Source organism: Procambarus clarkii, chromosome 82, assembly GCF_040958095.1.
Source record: "Procambarus clarkii isolate CNS0578487 chromosome 82, FALCON_Pclarkii_2.0, whole genome shotgun sequence".
Classification (NCBI taxonomy): Eukaryota; Metazoa; Arthropoda; class Malacostraca; order Decapoda; family Cambaridae; genus Procambarus; species Procambarus clarkii.
Window position 1 is genome coordinate 3,710,878 of NC_091231.1, and position 18,834 is coordinate 3,729,711.

Consider the following 18,834-nt stretch of genomic DNA (forward strand, 5'->3'; position numbering starts at 1 on the left):
GTATCAAATTGTTTGTAATATCATGGTGCGCATTTTAAAATCAGTCCCACAATATGCGGACAATAAATGGAAATTTTACAAATTTATTAATTGATGACAGCGTTACTGTCATCAGGGCCTCTGCATATTTTTGTTTTATGATGTCGAGACTGTCATCAGAACGCCAAAGTGTTAACTAGGTGCATAAGGACATACATTTCTTGGACAACAGGACAAGGATTCAAGGTTATATTAAGTTACGTTATTTTAGGTTTGGTTAGATGTACTATTTTGTGATGCAGTACTATGGAACTACAAGCTGGTGGTACTTTTCATAGTACAGGCTATTAAAATATAATTTTAATGATTTTTAATAAAATTATTTTTTTTAAGTCTACATTATTATACCCGATATATCTTCAGATTCTGACTTTATAAATGGGTCACTTTTGGACATTCTGAATATAGTTTATTTACAACTTCAATTATTTCTTCTTATTGAGTAGCAAGTTGTCTCCCACTTTACCTGACATCTCATGAGCATGTCAAAGAAATTGTCATCTGGAAGAGGTGTTGAATCACTGGCAGCAACAGACAATCGCTGAAGAATGGCATGCTGATTGTTTAGTCCTGGCAACTGAGGTAAAGATGCTCTCTGTTCATCCATTCTTCGACTCTGCATCCCCGCAATGCTCTCCATCAGCTCCTCTAAGACTCCACAATTATCTGGAAGAAATCGACATTCAAAGAACACAGCCAATAGATACACTTTTAAATCAGAATTTAGTTAAAGTTTATAAGATGGGAAATGTAAAATTTCACATACTATGCAGTAATATGAAAACAAATACAGTAATTAGTTCATTTTAAATTCTAAAGGCTATTGCCAAACCCCTAATTTGTATTCAAATTTTAAACACACAGCTGCCAATTCTAGACATTCCAAATATACACTCATGCGACCTCATATCATGTTATAAGGCTTACCATTCTTTATTTCAGGTACCCGAGATGGAAGTTCCGTTCCTGAAGAAAGCATAGATTAAGCAAAATGTAAGTTTTAATTTATATAACTAAAGCATTTACTAGTTTACAAAAGGTGAATGTGGATGTTGTAACTGCAAATGTTAGTTGTAGAGAACACAAACTGCTGATAATGATTCACAGAAATCCCAAGATGAGAGTAGACTTTATTTGTAGATAATGTTTCACCTGCAAGAACTTTTGTATTCTTGCAGGTGAATCAAAGAATCAAAGCCCTTACATGAAAAACATTATCTATGAATAAAGCATATTCTACATACTGTAACTGCTAATGTATCTAATGACAAGAGTGAAAATTAAAGGCTATATTCAGGAAAGTATTGCATGCTGTAATAAGACACCAAAGTGGTTAAGGTGGTATGAGCCCTGAGAAATATATAACTGGTGTGCATAGTGCTCTAGATGTAAATGACAAAGACTCCAGACTGTGCAACATGTGTAATATACATATATTATACTGTATATCAAAACAAAAAATTTGAGGAACTGATGTTTAAAGATTAAATATTGTATAACCAAGTTGAAAGATCTTTCAAAGCAAAATTTTGTATTGTAGAATATATTTCACTTGTAGGAGCCTATAAAGATTTGATAAAGCCTTCACAGATCAGCAGCCTTCAATAGTCTGCTCTAAACTTAATATTTCTATAGGAAATATTATTGAGTTTTTTATAAAAAGGACAAGGAGGTCTGTTGAGTTATGTGAATCAGTAGAACAAGAGGTAGAAGGATGAGGAAGTGGAGAGTAATTAATACTGTAGTAAATCTTTTGTCCTCGTCAAATACTAAAGGTTTCTTTCCATGAGTGCAATGGTTAGCAAAAGGAGCGACTTCAGTCTCCTGCCACTTATCCTCCTGGATAAGTAGGTTTCACATTTTGCAAACTAAATAATATGGAACAGCATATTCATCAACTTAGACACACACTTTAAATCAACACACACAATATAATCTTAAACTATAATCTTACATATACCTTGATTTTTGGCTTAGAATTAAATTGCCTCTGCTCCTTAGCATCTTCTGATCAAAACATCACTATCTTGCTCCAATGTGCTCCCTTTACCTTCAAAAACTGTTGCTGTCAATAACACATGTTCTGAGAGAATGTGCAACTGAGCTCAGCATTCCACTTCACCTGATCTTTCAGGCATCCCTGTGTACAGGAGTTGTAGCAGACGTGTGGAAAAAGGCTAACATAGTTCCAATCTACAAAAGTGGTAGCAGGGAAAACCCCTCAATTATAGACCTGTATCATTGACAAGTGTAATAGTGTAAATATTGGAAAAAATAATAAAAACTAAATGGGTAGAACACCTGGAGAGAAATTATATAATATCAGACAGACAGTATGGTTTTCGATCTGGAAGATCCTTGTGTATCGAATTTACGCAGTTTCTATACTCGAGTCACAGAGACTTTACAGGAAAGAGATGGTTGGGTTGACTGCATCTATCTAGACCTAAAAAAGGCTTTCGACAGAGTTCCACATAAGAGGTTGTTCTGAAAACTGGAAAATATTGGAGGGGTGACAGGTAAGCTTTTAACATGGATGAAAAATTTTCTGATAGAAAAATGAGGGCAGTAATCAGAGGCAATGTATCAGACTGGAGAAATGTTACAAGTGGAGTACCACAGGGTTCAGTTCTTGCACCAGTGATGTTCATTGTCTACATAAATGATCTACCAGTTGGAATACAGAATTATTGGAACATGTTTGCTGATGATGCTAAGATAATAGGAAGGATAAGAAACTTAGATGACTGTCTTGCCCTTCAAGAAGACCTGGACAAAATAAGTATATGGACCACCACTTGGCAAATAGAATTTAATGTGAATAAATGCCATATTATGGAATGTAGAATAGGAGAACAGAGACCCCACACAACCTATAAATTATGTGAGAAATCTTTAAAGAATTCTGATAAAGAAAGAGATCTAGGGGTGGTTCTAGATAGAAAACTATCACCTGAGGATAGTTAATTACCTAAGTGTAATTACACTTAGGTAATTACACACACACACACACACACACACACACACACACACACACACACACACACACAATGTGAATGATCCAAAAAGATGATAAAAATGTTTAAAGATATAGCAGAAGTGTCTAATGATACTAAACAAATGACTTTAAAGCAATTTAAATTAAGTTTTAATATCATCTTTAAGTGCTGTTCATTCTAAATACTTGAAACATAATAGGATTCTAGTGTTCCAGGTAAATGCAAAAATATATATACTGCATGTTGAGTACTGCACAGTACGTACTTGCACCACTGTCAGACGGTGTCGTTGTACCGTTTGTGGATCCAGTGGAGGAGAGGGATCCCCCTTCCCTGCGAGTTGGCACCTGCTGCTGAGGTTGTTCTGGCTGATTTTCTTTGTTACTGTCAATAGAGAGTGTACACCTCTGATCATCCATTCGTTTGCTTTGGAACCTGGACAGAAGCTCAAAGAAACTATCGTCATCCATGCTAGATTCCTCATTAACTGATGCCTGGTTAAAAAAGAAAAGAAGTAGAAAACATTAATTATATTTTTTTGCCAAATTTAGACAAATTATACAAAAATTACAAAGCTTTTGATACATATATGAAAACTAATAAATGAAAATTACAGTACTGAAAAGGTAAAAATGTAAATTATCTGACGTCATTATACATGCGAGTCACATCTTAGGATAAACACCATAAACCAAACACAGGCTACATGTTTGAGAAGACCTGATACTGATATGAAAATGTTTTAACTGGTAAACAAATAACCATATGTGATGATTGTGGTATGTCAATAGTAACAGTCAATTTTGTTTGTGTAGTTATAACCATTAGAATTGAATATTCATGTCTTAGTATTTCTGTATGTGTATTTATGCATATAAATATATTGTATACACATATTATGCCAGATAATAATGTACCACTACATATAACACATTCATTATGTCAATGAATTAGGTATTTATGTACAAAATATAGATATGAGTCTGCAATAAAGTAGTTATTATTATTGAACAAATCCACAAGGGCTGTGACAAGGGTTCGAACCTACGTCCGAAAGGATCCCAGACGCTGCCTTAATCGACAGAGCAAATCCCTTGTGGATTTGTTCATTTGATGCATCACGCTATTGTGATTCCTGTGTGTAGTTGTTATTATTATTATTATTTGATGTTACAGTATTATGGTATCATTAGTACAGTATTATTATTAAGCAAAGCAGAACACCAACATATGAAGATATTTCAAAGATATCAAGGTGATTCTTATTATTGAAAACCAAGCCAACAGTTAAGAATGTTGGTCATGTCTCTCACATGCCAACCAAACCACACCACGACCAAAGAGCCAGAGCTCAACCCCCGTAAGCACAAATAGATGAATACACCTTTCATTCACAAAATGTTCACTAGTAATTGCAAAAGAGGACAGACAATAAATATGATGGGCAATATATATATTCAAAGAACAATGAAGAGACAAAGTAAAATAGCAAGACACCTAGGTGGTGTTTCACTGTCATTGGGAGACAGGTAACACTCCAGGTGGTACTGGAGCGGCAGTGGGAGAAAAGCAACACCTTTTACTAAACACACATTTTGTCTTGATGCTCTCAATCATTCTTTTACATTCACCTACACCTTTGTAGCTGTTTACATAGAATATTATATATTACAATATATTATCATTGTAATATTATTATTTACAATATTATAAAATTAATTTACGTTTACTGTTCATGATTGCACTTCCCAACATTGATGTCTTTCCGAACTCCATGCACAAGTTTGAGAATTTTGCTTTCACACATATTATGTTTTACAAGTTATTAACAAGTAATGCAAACTTAGTTAGCCAATAGGAAGTAGCTGTCAAGAATGGGATCAGGCTCACTCAATAATAAGAGTGCATCAGGCTAGTAAAGAAGTAAATTCCTTAGTGTTTAAAGCAGTATTTGCCAAGCAGGAATTTCCAATATCACTTGTAGGATGGAATAATTATATACAGTACTATATCTAAGGTAGAGATATACCATTGTCAAGAGAGAATCAATTGGCAAATTATTTATCTGGAGCCATAACAATGTGGCTATAGGCTCTATATAAATATTTATCTAACTTTTGGGTTAGGCTCTAAGTTTGGACTACTCTCCCAACAATAAGATAGGCAAGGTAATTATCAGGAGAAAGCACTAAGCCATTATGACTAGCAAGTGGAAGGGATGAGGGAATAATGATTCAGGACAGTCAAACCAGAGGGGATGGTGCTCTGTGGGCCAACAGGACCAAAGAGCACACCTCTTAAAGAAGGAATATTCTTAGTCTGATTCTTAATTATTATCTCTTGGCCAGAACAACACCTTAAGCCACATTTAACTGCTTTCCACATGAAATTTCTCATTTTACTTCTCTAGATTTTGTATAACCCTATTCACACTCTTTACACATTACACTAACAATTCCAATATAATGTACATGTAGTCTTGAAAAAATACTTTAGACACTTCAGTCATGCAACCTTATTTTCCTGTCACTTTATCTTTATAAATACCCGGTACTTTAAGATTCCCGCCCCTACCCCTCCAGTCATATTTTTCACACAACAGCACAAACACCCCCATATCTCAAGAAGCACATCAATAAACTGTTAAAGGTGCAAAGTCATGCAACTAAATGAACTGAAAAGCAAGAGCTATGAGGAGAGGTTAGATGGGCTAAATGTACCAAAGCTAGATAATAGAAAAAAAAGAAAGATATGATCACTTGGTACATAATAGTAACAGGTCTTGACAAAATTGGCAAAGAAAATTTTTTGAAAACTGCAACTTCATGACAAGAGAATATAGGTTCAAACTGAGGAAACAAAGCTACCGATAAAACATCAGAAAGCTCACTTTTTGCAGGACAGTATTTAATTTACTATTTGGTGTAATTCACTCTGCCTACAACCACCACTTGACTCATTTGGCTTGATTGGTACGACTCTTGAATCGTGATTGCTAGTTCCGATCACTGTCCGGAATAATTTAAGTTGATCCTTCCCAGTGCAACTATTAAATAAATATAGTAGATGGGGGTACCTAGCTGGCCCAGGGGTCTCTCTCTCTCTCTCTCTCTCTCTTCCCCCTTCATAAATCTATCCCCCCTCTCTCTTTTTCACTGTCCGTTTCCTCTCCTAACACACCGCCATATTGACAGCAGTGGGCAACGCCACTCATCCTGTGAGTGGACACACCACCATAGTGACAGTATTGGGTAGCGGCACTCATCCTGTGAGTGGACACACCGCTGGTAGATGGTTGGAACAATTTAAGCAAGAAGGTGGCGGATGTCAAAACTGTCAGTACTGTAGTTTTAAAGTGTCATGTGACAGAGTATTGGGAAGATGGGACACCACAAGCATAGCTTTCATTCTGTAACTACACTTGGGTAATTACCTGGGCACTTTGGTTAATCCCAATTTACACATCACGCTGATAACTATTTTGTTACAATATTCCAAATACTTTCTAAAAATATTCAGCCATTTTTGAGTTGAGTTCTATTGTGTAGTGTTGCTTATTTTATTACTCTACTCCATAATCCTTTACCATACAGATATTTCTATTATCTGTGCTGCCCATCTGATCAAAATGCAGGAGTCCAAGAACAAAGCATCATGGAATCCTACTTATATGGATATGGCTCTTTCATTTCCATGCAGTAAGATGCAATGTAAAGTTTCTCACACTGCTGACAAGTTTTTATAACTTTTTTTGTAACTTAAATAGACATGATAAGAATCGAAGCATATGATATGCACGAAAGAAAAAAGAACAATTTTACTTTTATTTTTCTGGATGTTGCATAATATAGGAAAGCATTAAATTTAACCCTTTTGCTACAGTACTTAAAATTCTGCTAAATACTTTTATTGGGCTAATTTAGACCAAAAATAACAAAAATATATTATATTAATATAAACAGTATATATTTTTTTTAGGAGGTCGAGTCTCTGGTTTTCTTCATTTGTATTACATTCAAAAGGGTGCATTCTTCCCATGAAGACTGACAATTAAAAATGTTTTAAATAATACTATAAATAATTAAAAACAAGCCAACGTTGAAAATAGCTTTTTAATAGAAAAAATGGTCAAGTAACCCAATAGATGTTCCCAATGTATTGAATATTATTAACAAGAAATAAGCATACTCACCAAGAAACTAAATTGATTTCATCCTCTCCCCTCCCCCCCCCTACACCCCAAAAAAAGAAAAATACATTGCAGTGACAAACGTTTTTGTCATTTAACTGACGTTGCATATTGCAGCAAAGGGATTAATATAACTATACACAGCAAGACCTATACAGTACTAGGGGCAAAAGCAGTTTACTTCACTATAATTAGCAAATACATGTATGCTTTAAAAAGCTATAGAAGCAATTTTGTAGGTTGAGTTAGTGCAAAACCAGGCAATAAAACTAATATACAGCACTTAATAAGCTTCTTTTAAAAGGTGCAAAACATATAGAGTGCATAATCTATATACTGTACTGTAACCGACAAATTTAATGTAAAAAATGTATTTGTATGGTGTTTTGTAAAGCTGGTAGATGAAAAGAGATGACACGCACATTTTTATCAGCATGAGAACTAGTGTTGAAGGAGGGGCCATTTACGGGATGGGAGTCATCAGAGGACAGTGAGCCAATACCAGCGTCTTCACTCTGGTATTTCCGAAGTACGCCTTTAGCATCGGGCGTCATCTGAAATGTCCGCAAGGACTCCCTTAATCAATGAACGAAAATACTTGCAAAGAAACCCATCATTTAGCAGTGTAACCCAGAAGTAATAGTGATATTATAAGACGGGTTTAAAGTACACAAACAGACAAGCTTGCACTAAGTTACAAATATCTAGTTACACACTCAATAAATAGTAATTTACAATAATCTGCAATACTAATTAAGTGGAAGTATCTTTTATTAATTCGTATTGCGATGAAAATATCAGATACTAATAATAGCCCAATCACAATGTAGCTTTACACATTACTAGTGCAAATCAAAATCAAAAGAAAATGCAAATTTGAAATGCAGGATGCTAATACTGACAAGAGACCTGTAATGCCACAAACTAACCACACACTATAGATAAATTAATTTTACTGCTTCTCTTGAGTACAATTGTTATAATTTAGTGTTACCTGAATATATTTTATTTTAATCAATACAGAGTATGTGTATATAGAGTATAATATATTACATACATACATGCATGCATACACTCACAAATATTCACACACACACGAGCTGAGCTCATCCCAACAAACGTATCTAGGCTCAATATAATAGATCACATGGATCCGGACCCATTCCATACTCTCTAGATTTTTGTTGTATATCAAGGTTTTTCACATTTTTTTGCTCTTTACTGCAGTTTTCTTCTGCAAATGATAACTCACTCTTTCCTCATATTTGCACACAAATAATATTGTATTTGAACAACATATTTTTAAGTAAAAAAAAAAAATTACAATATTATATAAATACAGCACAGTGGAGCTTTGGTTTGGCAAATCTCTACTTGTATTGCAAACATTTTCATTCAAATTTACACAAGTTTGCTTAATTATTGTGCAACGAAGTGCGGTGCACACAAATTTGGGTGTGATTTTGGCCACAGTCTACCTACCTATTACCTCTAAACTTTCAAACTTGTAAAATGTTTACACGAGTGAAAATATTATATATTAGTAGTAGTAGGCATCCAGCAGTCTCTGAATACTATGGAGTTGCACTCTGGTTGTCGAGAGCACACTGTGTCTGATAATTTTAGGATATATATTATTATCCTAATATTATCCTAATATTATCAGACAGTTGGGACCAGGAATTGAATCTGCCTCCCCCCACCCCCCACCCCAAAAGAGACCTAAGGGAGCCTGGGGTCAGAAATTCCCCGAGAACCAAGGAAAATCTACGAGAAAGCATGCCAGTACTCCAAAACAGGTAACTGATTGGAAAGATTTGTAATCCTATATACATCGAAGTTTGAGCTTCATTCTGCCTCCGGTTCTTGAGATTATCTTGAGATGATTTCGGGACTTTAGTGTCCTCGCGGCCCGGTCCTCGACCAGGCCTCCACCCCCAGGAAGCAGCCCGTGACAGCTGACTAACACCCAGGTACCTATTTTACTGCTAGGTAACAGGGGCATAGGGTGAAAGAAACTCTGCCCATTGTTTCTCGCTGGCGCCCGGGATCGAACCCGGGATCACAGGATCACAAGTCCAGTGTGCTCTCCGCTCGGCCGACCGGCTCCCTAATAAAAAACGTGGAACGCTTCACGATTTTGCGTGTCATCCTTGCGCAGGGGCCATGCTAAAGTTCTCTGCATCGTTCCAATTTTAGTATATGTACTGCCAAAGCGAGTACTCGTGAGGAAGCGAAGCGGTTCACCAAAGTGCATTCTTGGGTCTTGGTAGACGACCTGGAATCATGATCATTCCACAGGCATCCGATGTCTTGTCATGTCCCAGTTCTGGTGCTGGTAGACTTGCTTTGGTTTGGAAAAATAGATCCACACTCTTTTGAGTACTGTATTGTCATCTTTTCTGTTTTGGCTACATTATGAGGTTCCACTTTTCTCATGGCAGGCATTTATTTATTTTTTTTCACTGGGAAAATGACTGGAAGGAAGCTGACTCAGGATTTAATATTTATAAATAGGGTGCTGCCTTTGAGACAATTGTTGTTTTGTATGCACCAGCTCTGCCAAGCAGTACTTGGTTGTGGAAACTCCCTTTCTCAGTGCTTAAGTTGTCAAGTTCCTCTTGGTGGTGGACCACAAGCCATGCCTCAAGTTGGTAGGTGTTTGTAGGGTTTAGACTTTACCTGGATTATACCGGGATGATCTGGGAGTTCCTCTGCTCCCCAAGCCCGTCCCCGGGCCAGACTTGACTTGTGAGAGCTTGGTCCAATAGACTGTTGCTTGGAGTAGCTTGCAGGGCCATATATCCATTACAGCCTGGTTGGTCCAGCACTTCTTGTAGAAAACTGTCCAGTTTTTTCTTGAAGAAAAAACTTTTGTTCTGGCAATATTTCTTATACTTGCTAGGAGAATACTTAATGACTGTGGACCTCTAATGTTCATACAGCATTCTCTGATTATGCCTATGGCACCCCTGCTCTTCAATGGCTCTATGCATTTCCTTCCATATCATTCACTCCAGTATGTTGCTGTTATACTGTGCAAACTTGGGACCTTGCCCTTCAGTATTTTCCATGTACTGTATATATTATTTGATACCTCTCTCATCTCCTTTCTAGAGAGTACATTTTGAGAGCTTTGAGATGATCCCAATAATGATCCAGGTGCTTTATCGTGTCTATGCATGCCATACGTGTTTTCTGTTCCTTCTATTTCAACAATCTCTCCTGCTCTGAAGGGGAAGGTGAGCATCGAGCAGTATTCAAGGCAGGGCAGCAGCAGTGATTTGAATAGTATGAGCACTGCGATGGGATTCCTAGATTTGAAGGGTCTCATAATCCATCCTATAATTTTCTAGCCAAGGCTATATTTGCTTGGTTATGCTCCCTAAATATTAAGTCATCTGACATCATTATTCCTAGATCCTTTACATGTTGCTTTCCTACAATAGGCAGATTGTGTTTTGCACCCTGTACTTTAAGGTATTTATTTTTACCATACCTAAGCACAGTACAGTACCTGGAATTTATCACCGTTAAATCGTGTTATTTTCTGCTGCCCAATCAACAACTTTAGTAATTTTGTAGTTTTTCAATGTCTTCTACACCAGTAAATTTCATGCTGATTTTTGTTTCATCTGCAATATATGACATGAAGCTGTGACTTGTATATTTGTCTATATCTGATACAAGAAAGAAAAGCAGTAGTGCAATGACTGTGCCCTGAGGTACAGAAGGTACAGGTGGTCTTTACTGATAAGTTACACAGGGTCTATCTGTAGTTTATCTGTAGCCTGTTTTGAGAGTTCTACTCTCCAAGCCTGACTTGGGGCTAGGGTTGTTTGGTGACAACTTAATTCTCTGGATGCTGTGGCACCAATCCCAATTTTGAGAGATGGTAGATCAACAGATTACAATACTGTGGGTAGGACATACACAGAGGACATGGTCAAGTGCAAAACAAATGATGATAATCTTACCTAAGAGCCTGTAAACCCTGCCAATGTGAGGAAGAGTCTAAGCTGCACGTGATGAGTGTTTACTTGTGTCATCAACAAATTTTATCATTGAAAAGGAAATAGTTTTTTGTAATCTGCAGCAAGGAGATAAATTGAACAAAACAGGATACACTGAATGTAAGCGGATATGTTTAATCGCTTTAGTTATGTGAATAAGAGATTCAAACTTTTACATTGATCCCAGGTTGCATTTTGTTTACTAAAAAAAAAGTACACTTTTTATTTAGTAAAGTAAATAAAAAATACTAAATATACTCTTCACTAAATATGATCAATATCATTTAGTATTACTACATGTAAAACCAGAGTGAAATACAGCTATATAAATCAGATACAGCTAATATACTCATTGTCAACTTGAGAATGGTCCAGGACGGACGAAACGTCGTCGTCCCTTCACTTTCTAGTGTGTGGTCTGGTCAACATACTTCAGCCATGTTATTATGACTCATCACCTGCAGATACTCATTAGTGTGTGTTAAGTAAAGCAACGTTGATCACAATATCCATTACTGTTTGAAGGACGCTCAAAAATTTGTCAACTCTCTCTACAGCTTTATAAATTAATTTGATCGGGAAGGTTTGCAGGATGTAAATGTAATACAGATGCAGAACTTGAAACTGTAAATTTCAATAAAAATTGTACAAGAGCCATAGATACCAAAAAGAAAAGAAATGGAATATAAGAGTCCAAACCTACAATCACACAAGAAATACAAACCCAAAATGACTACATGGTAGTCAAAGAAGGACGAAAGAAAATTTGAGACATGGACAGCAGACAAATGAAAACATTTGTCTCAGCCCATTTTAGAAAAATCATTAAAAATAACTACATGTGAAATATAAAATCCAGAGATGAGGATCAATCAACAAATTCAAGGAAATAGAAAGAAAAATGTGCAAAACCATATGTTAACAATTTGAAAGTGTTCATGCAAAGAGTGGTTTTTCAGATCTCTCCTGTCTGTGTCACTATCATTGATAAATAATGGGAGTTACTAATCTATTTCAGCATCATTAAGTGATGCTGTGGGCATAAGTTACATGGTGGTGGTGTGAGCTGCTGATGCCTGCATTACTCATGGTTGCCATGTTAGCACCGAGGCAAATTTTTTTATTATTGCCCACTTTTATACACGTGCTGTAAAATATGGTTATAGTATATCTAGACTAGTACCTCAGCACTTGAACAGCTCCTAACTCAAATAATTCGGCACTCAAACATTATTAGAGAATTAAAACACTCGGTATCGAACGTTTACTCAGCACACGAATGTAAACGTGTGTAATATACGAGCCAGTTTTCCCTGCAGCTGTCGTTCATTGCACAACCCCATTAAACTTCTCTGTAAACTTTCTCATGTTTCCCTGAATATTTGTTATAATCTTAGAATAAATAATTCACCATGGCACCTGAGAAAGTTTGTGATACGAGCCAAAGGAAAAGAAAATTAACTAGAACCATGATAGCAGAAAACTGAAGAGGTTGAGAAATTGTAGTTGATATGGATAAATGACCAACAGTTGGCTGGTGACAGTATGTCCGAGATCATTATTCGTGAAAAAGCAAAACAACTGTATAGTCATCTCTTACAAAAAAACCTGGAACAAGTGCCAATATTGAAGTGTTCAAAACCAGTCATAGGTGGCTTGAGAAATTTAAGAGAAGTGGTCTTCATAGTGTGGCAAGCCACGGGGAGGCTGCCAGTTCTAACAAAGATGCTGCTGAGAAATTTGTTATCGAGTTGGTGACTGTAGAGGCCGATTGTTTTAATTCCCCACAAGTGTTCAACTGTGATGAGACAGGCTTGTTCTGGAAAGTGATTCCAAAGAGGACCTATATCACTCAAGAGGAGGAGTCATTATCAGGACACAAGTCAATGAAGGACAGACTGACTTTTTTTTTGTTGTGTGGGAATGCAAATGCAAGCAGGAATTTTAAACTGAAACCTTTGCTAGTCTATCACTCAGAGAACCCAAGGATGTTTAAGAAAAACAACGCACTGAAAAGAAAGTTACAAGTGACATGGAGGGCTAACACCAGAGCTTGGGTAACCAGGCAATTTTTTGTTGAGTGGGTTAATGAAGTGTTTGGTCCTAGTGTCAAGGAATACCTCATGAGGAAACAATTGCTTCTGAAGGCCCTTCTTGTGATGGACAATGCTCACTCAATTTGTGAGACCAAAATTGGAGCATGCAGCAATGGTGTGGTGCCCATATCACAAGAAGCACATGAATAAATTATACAGGGTGCAAAGACATGCTACTAAATGCCTCCTGAATTTTAAGAACATGAGCTATGAGTAGTGACTGGAGGCATTAAACATGCCAAGACTGAATGATAGATGTAAAAAAGGGAATATGATCACAACATGCAATAACAAACAAAAAATCAGCAACAGTAATTTTTGAAACCTGTAACTTCAAAAACAATTAGTCATAGATAAGAAGCTAAGGAAACAAAGCTGCCAAAAAATATAAGAGTTCTCTTTTGCAGAGAGGTGTACAAGGCTGGAACAAGTGAACAGGTGGTGGATCCCAAAATCATCGGTAATTTCAAATTATTCTATGACAAATAATACTGGGAAGGCAGAACACCAGCACTGCTCCCATCCTCATACTACTCTCGGGTATTTACACACACACACACACACACACACACACACACACACACACACACACACACACACACACACACACACACACACACTCCTGTTCTAACTTTTGTGGTGTGGTGTGTTTGTACACACCACACCAAGTCCTGTTCTTCAGGCCCATTCCTGGTTGAACCATGGGTGAGTACACACGCACACACCAACCCCTTTTCATCATACCATATCATTGAAATCAGTACAGTACAGCATGCTTGTAATGTACAACTTTGTCACGCCTGAGAACATGAACCTATTTTCCCCATGTGTTATTAATTTTAAATTGCACGTTTTTATATAATGCCCCATTTTCCATAAACCTAACTCCAGTATATTAAATGTGAAATATACCATAATAACTTACAATATGTCACATTTAATTTTGACTTATGCATCCCAATGCACATTCTTGCGGCTTCATGAAACATGAAGCATTTACAGAGCATCATGATGATTAAGTCAAGTTAACAGTGATTTTTTAATGTTCAAAATCACTATGCAGGTTAAGCACACACATCTTGTGCCAAGTTAACATAAAGGAAGGCAAAATAAAGGTGGATTCGGGACCAAATCTTTCTATACCAAATGAAAAATCAACAGAAAATTGATAAATCATATAAAGTATTAGACACATTTGCTTATAAAACAAATTTACTTTTATAAATAAAAGAAACAATAACGACAATGTAGAGCAAAAATTAAATTCATGATAACAGACTAATGCACGTCATTTATTTCATCCAACTATGGGCAACAATAGTAACTTCAAGTTTACATAATAAAGATACTGGAGTAACTCAAGTTTTCATATCAAAGTTTTACGGATCATCATCTCCACTGTCAACATTTAAAATTTCAGAAAAATAATTTTAAAGCTAAGACATGTACTGTATGTTCATATTAAGCAAATTTTATAAAACTATTCTTAAGAACGACAGAACTACCTTGAGAAGATCCATATTTTCCATGGACTTCCTCCGAGTTCTTGACTTGACATCTTCGGCAGATTCAGATAATTCTGAATCAACTGGAGTTGGAGGAAGACCCAGAAGTTTCCGGATATCAGTTAGGTTCATCTGTGCTGCGGCCTGACCAGTCTTGTCTCCAATCTGCCGGTGGTTTATGGCAAACTTTCAAAAGATTATTAATAAGAATATTACATGTAGATTTTTTCCAGTTCAATACTATGCAATTCTTTACAGTATACAAATGTAATTACAAAATTTAACTTTAATGCAAGTCTGGGTGCTTTGGGATTTCAAGTGACAATCTTATCTATGGAATTTATTGTGCTATGTACATTACAAGATGTCTTACCTCTTTAGAAATTTCTAAATGTCTAGTAGCATAATGAAGAGCCTTCTCATTATTATTTGTGGCTGAGTAAGCATTTCCCAAACTCCAGCAAGCTCGTCCTTCACCAACTTTATCGGTCAATTCTTCTGCTATAGCTAAATGACGTAAATGATAGTGGATGGCCATAGGATAGTCCCGCAGAAGTGTATAAGTGTTGCCAAGTGAGTAACATGCCTGGGCCTCCACTGCACGGTCACCCAGCTCTTGGGCTAACTGTAAGGTTTTTCTGCAAAGATATAAATCTTATAACTAACTTATCAATGAGTTGCATAGAGATGATCGTTAATTATAAAATTTAAACAAATTTCTAGAATTTTATTAGACATCCTAATATATCTATTTTACCTCTATTTGCACCACTATAAGATGGTGAACAGTTTAAATCACTGAATAAAATACATATTTCCACATAGTATGATAAATTGAAAGAAAGATATTCTTGTATTTCTTTCTAAGCAATGAATTCTTATCTAAATGGCACCTAATTTAATGTGTATAAAGCCAAGCATGACTTCCAAACATTATTAATAAGACCATATCTTCAGTTAGCCATTATGAAGAGTAAGATGCAAAATAATTAGCCACATTTTATTCACATTAACTCCAAATTAGCCATATTGTTTCACATTAGATTGAAACAACCATCTAATCCCATGTTTTGTTAACATGTAGTTGCCTTTCATGGTAGCCCCCCCTCAGTAGCTCCACTTGCACAACAGCATTGGCACTCTGGGCCCTATGGTCATATTGGATGTGCCAAGCTTCTTTGATAATCTCTGCCTACTAGAAACAAATACCATGTCACACATCTGCACACTATAAGGCAGGTAGTAATGGGGGGGGAATAGAAATAAATCCAATATAGAGGTGTTCCACCCTTAAAAAATGAGACATTTTGGCTCCCTCCGATGTATCCATGACTAGTGACCATTTACTCATGCTTGTTGGGAACCACTGCCCATTATGATTTTATTTATACACAAAAAGGTACATTGGTTTTGTGAGGGTACACGGGTGTTCTTACATTCTTGCAAAGCCAGTAACAGACAGCATTTAGAGCAGATTTTATATTAATTTTATAATAATATGTAAGGTAGCATGATGCGTTCGGCATGTGCCCATGATATTTTCCAATGCTTTGAAGATAAAATACAATTTTGATATGGAATTGTTAGTCAATGACTTCTATCCAATGGAACAGTTAAAATGAAAATTACATAATAAATTATTATTTTATGTTTTTTAATCTAGTGTTGAAATGTGGATGGGAAGTAAGGGGCTTGCACTTACCTAAGTGTGTTTTAGGGTTATTATGAAGATATTTTATTACACTACTCTCCTTGTAAGGTAAGCAACAAACCTGAATATGAGTCAATGGATGTAGACCATTGCAAAAGATTTTTTTTTAAACCAGGGGCCTCACAGGTTTGAATAAAATCCCCCGATACAATAAATTGGTTTCACCCCGCAATTCGTTCAAGCAAATTTACACTACATACACTACAGTCCTGAGTATATATAAAATAAAAGGTACCACCTTTGGTGCAATTGTAGGGACCCATAGTCTTGGAGAAGAGACTAAAAGGTATTCAGAGAAGACTTTTTAAATTCTCTCTGAACAAGTCAGTACTGTACCTGTATTTTCAATTCCTATCACCCATACTTTATTATTTTATACAATATGATTTATATATATTATATATAAAGTACAGTACACTCACACACTTATCCACACATTAGATTTACTTCATACTTTACTTTATACACTGTACAGGTACTAAAATAATACTCACTTATAATGCTCGGCTGCTGTTTCAAATTCTCCAAGGAATATATGAGCATTTCCTAAGTTACTGTGTGCTCTTCTCTCTGCAGCCTTATCACCAAACTCCTTTGCAATAGCTAATCTCTGTAAAAATAAAAAAAAATTACTCATTTTATTTTATGATTACAGGACAGTACAAATTAGTAATGTAAAACAAACTCAAATTCGTAATATTTGAGTTAAAAAACAACTATCATCAATGGCAAATTCCAGTAACAGCACTTCAGTACAGGAAAAGCTTAAACGTAAGAAGGTGTACAGGTTATAAGAGTGAGAGCTCCTTGTAGAAAGGAATGACAAGTCAAAGATCGCAAAATAATGTTAAAAGACCTAACATTGAAAAGCCCAAAAATCAACAGCCAGGAAAATTATAGCGTAGTTAACAATGAGGGTACATTTCAGAGCACTGGTGGTATCTCTTAAAAGTAAAATTCTTCAGCCCTCTCATTTCCTTTCAAGGCAAGCAAGATAGCAGAGCTTAAAAATATACTGTACAAAGATCTTGTAATGCCCACATAGAATTAATGAAACACAAACTATTGGGATTCCCTAAAAGCACGTAAATTGTAATGTTTTTAATGGAGGCAAGAGAGAATTAAATTTACACGTGGAAAGTACTGAAGGATTAGAGGCTCGGAACATTTACAGTCGGGCTTGTGGTGACGAGTTAGAACACTAAAATGTTAAATGACTCATGTTTTATCCTTAGGAAATGTGAGACTCATTGGAAACAACCTGTGCAAAGCAAAAGAACACTGTATAGACTGGTACACCCAACCAGTTCACATGATAGAATATTTGATGCATTTCTACCAAAACTAGAATTAGCTTTTGTATACTATGGCATTACGTTCCAATAGAGAGCTAATTTTGCACTCGATTCTGTTATCCAGTTATACTATTTGGGTGCAATTAACAATACAGTATAAACTAACTTACAGGTTCAAGATTAGCATTCATAATATCCACAGCACTTAAGTCATTTGTGAGTACATTTGATGTGTGTTTCACCTCATTGTGGTAGCTAATAGCTTGAGTGAAGTTTCCCAGAAGGTAATGCGTGTTCCCAAGATTTCCACAAGCCCGTCCCTGAGCCGACCGATCATTAAGTTCCTCCATCAGACGCAGGTTAGCACTGGAAAACATTAAAAATATATCAGTCGTGTTGAAAAAATGTAAAAAAAATCGTTGGTAACTAACTAGGCTCTTTGATAAGAGAAAAGGCAGAAAAAAATGAGGATTACTAAATGTATTTGACTGAAAAGGCTGCAAAATAGGTAATTATATCATGGATACAGATAACTAGTACAGTCAGTCAAAGTACTGTGCCACAGACAATGAAGTAGTCAACATAATACTGTACAAGAAAATGCAATATGAAAATACTCACGCATAATACTCAACGGCTTTCTGAAGACAGTGTTTAACTTCATCGCTGAATCCTCCAGGTTCCTGAGGTCCTATACGTCCAAGATGTTTACCTTGAGCATGGTAGACATTACCCAAGTTATAAAGAGCTCGACCTTCACCGACCTTTTCAGTGATAAGACAATAATTAAATGAAAAATACAGAAAAAATCTGAATTATCTAACCAACCATGCAAACAAATTAATTTTAAATGCAACTGCAAAAAACCACAGCATATACATAACACAGTAATGTTCATTTAATATATAAATTTATTTACCTGAAAGGATACAGTCATAATGAGCATGTTTGTGGATGACAATATGCTACTAATGCTAAGTCCTAAAC

The 18,834-nt window shown here is 36.0% G+C and overlaps 1 protein-coding gene and 1 non-coding gene across 51 annotated transcripts in view; both read right to left on the bottom strand.

Moving 5' to 3' along the window:
* pins (G-protein-signaling modulator pins) overlaps positions 1-18,834 on the bottom strand; it is a 188,747-nt gene that overhangs the window by 14,332 nt on the left and 155,581 nt on the right. For 17 of the 50 annotated variants that reach the window (XM_045752235.2, XM_045752245.2, XM_045752238.2 and 14 more), the window contains 9 exons: positions 18,469-18,611; positions 18,018-18,213; positions 17,047-17,162; positions 15,215-15,479; positions 14,842-15,027; positions 7,650-7,781; positions 3,304-3,532; positions 967-1,005; positions 506-705 (listed from right to left, as the gene is read on the bottom strand). In XM_045752235.2, the coding sequence (XP_045608191.1) occupies positions 506-705; positions 967-1,005; positions 3,304-3,532; positions 7,650-7,781; positions 14,842-15,027; positions 15,215-15,479; positions 17,047-17,162; positions 18,018-18,213; positions 18,469-18,611 (1,506 nt within the window). The remainder of the gene's footprint in view (positions 1-505; positions 706-966; positions 1,006-3,303; positions 3,533-7,649; positions 7,782-14,841; positions 15,028-15,214; positions 15,480-17,046; positions 17,163-18,017; positions 18,214-18,468; positions 18,612-18,834) is intronic. The other 33 variants (XM_069315853.1, XM_069315857.1, XM_069315854.1 and 30 more) reach the window with 12 other exon arrangements.
* LOC123764461 (U6 spliceosomal RNA) lies at positions 9,344-9,450 on the bottom strand. Its single transcript, XR_006773569.1, has one exon. It is a non-coding gene; the product is annotated as a U6 spliceosomal RNA (small nuclear RNA).